This window comes from Rhincodon typus, unplaced genomic scaffold (assembly GCF_021869965.1).
Source record: "Rhincodon typus isolate 14 unplaced genomic scaffold, sRhiTyp1.1 hic_rhity00004385, whole genome shotgun sequence".
NCBI lineage: Eukaryota > Metazoa > Chordata > Chondrichthyes > Orectolobiformes > Rhincodontidae > Rhincodon > Rhincodon typus.
This window is the reverse complement of record NW_025970023.1, coordinates 8,555-10,153: the sequence shown is the minus strand read 5'-3', so window position 1 is coordinate 10,153 and position 1,599 is coordinate 8,555. Positions and strand designations below refer to the sequence as shown.

At 49.3% G+C, this 1,599-nt stretch overlaps 1 protein-coding gene across 1 annotated transcript in view; it reads right to left on the bottom strand.

Moving 5' to 3' along the window:
* Positions 1-1,599, bottom strand: part of LOC109938667 (integrin alpha-7-like) — a gene marked incomplete at its 3' end in the record, with an annotated part of 12,260 nt that overhangs the window by 2,113 nt on the left and 8,548 nt on the right. The window contains exon 7 of the mRNA XM_048593882.1: positions 813-920. Coding sequence (XP_048449839.1) covers positions 813-920 — 108 coding nt within the window. The remainder of the gene's footprint in view (positions 1-812; positions 921-1,599) is intronic.

The window sequence follows — 1,599 nt, the reverse complement described above, 5'->3', positions numbered from 1 at the left end:
CCCTCCATCGGGGACCATCTCTCTAATCTCCTATCCCTCCATCGAAGACTATCTTTCTAATTTCCTATCCCTCCATTGAAGACCATCTTTCTAATCTCCTAAATCTCTATCGATGACAGTTCTCTTGTCTCTTAGCTCTCCATCCAAGCTCACCTCTCTGGTTCTCTAAATTGCCCATTAATCCCCGTCCCTCCAGTACCCTAACTGTCCAATCTGCAAGGGAACACCACCCCCTGCAAGTTTTTCTTTGAGGCACCTGGGATGTATATTGCTCTTCCTTTACTGTCGCTGGGTCAAAATCCTGGAATTCCCTCCCTACACCAGATGGGCTGCAGTGGTTCAAGAAGGCAGCTCACCCCCACCTTCTCAAGGGGGCAACTAAGGACGGGCCAATAAAGGCTGGGCCCAGCCAGCGATGCCCACATCCCACAAGTGAATAAAAAAGTACGAGCCAGTTTCCACCAAAATGGGGCTGGTGTCAGTGGTCAATGAACCAACGCACAGAAGGAGGTCACTCGGCCCCTTAATCCATGCTGGCTCTCTGAGGAACAATCCAATTGGTCCCATTCTTCCGCTGCATCCCTGCAGGAAGTTTATTTCCCTGGAGCCTCCATCCAATTTCCTTTTGAAGTCAGCAGAGGGGATAAGTACTCTGCCCATCTGCCGTATGGAGTGTTGCAAATAAACCGACAGAGAAACCAGACTGTTTCCTTTGCTGGAAGTAGGTTTACCAGATTAACAAGTGGTGCCTGAAATATTCCAGGCCGAGCCTGTTGACAGGAAGAGAGCGGTTAATATTTCAGGCCAGTTACCAGGGTCAGAGACTTTTTGCTTTCTGTCTGATGAGCTACTGATTGCTGTTGGTCTCCATTCTGTAACCTCGCGGGGCTCCACAGCCCTGGTTTATCCTCATCATGTGGCTGTCAATACAGAAGAAAAGATTAAAGCACAATGGTTTCAAAAAACATCCCCAGATTCTGATTTAAAAAGAGAGAACTCCTCCAGCAGCCCCGCCAAAGAGGAAATGGCAGTGGATCTGTCAGACAAGATGTCGAATCTTGCTTTCAGGGAGTGTTAGTGAAAATGGTTACATTGTCCTTCGCTCCAGAAGTGTATCCAGCGAGATCAGTGATCACTCTGAAATATATTCCCCAGCCACGAGGTGCAATCGTCCAACGCAACACTGGGCCAAGCAGCTTCAATCCTGAAATCCCGCAGATTTACCAGCTCAGACAACAACCTGCATTTATACAGAGATAGTACGAACTGCCGATGCTGGAGAATCTGAGATAACAAGGTGTAGAGCTGGATGAACACAGCAGGCCAAGCAGCATCAGAGGAGCAGGAAGGCTGACGTTTCAGGTCTGGACCCTTCTTCATTTCTGAAACGTCAGCTTTCCTGCTCCCCTGACGCTGCCTGGCCTGCTGTGTTCCTCCAGCTCCCAACCTGCATTTATGCGGCGCCTTTCACGTAGAGGAGCATACCAAGACGCTTCGCAGGAGCAAAGTGTTACATCGGGCCCCATAAAGAGATATCGGGTCATGTGACCGGATGTTGGATCCAAGAGGTAGGCTGTCAGGAACCTCTTAAAGAAGGAG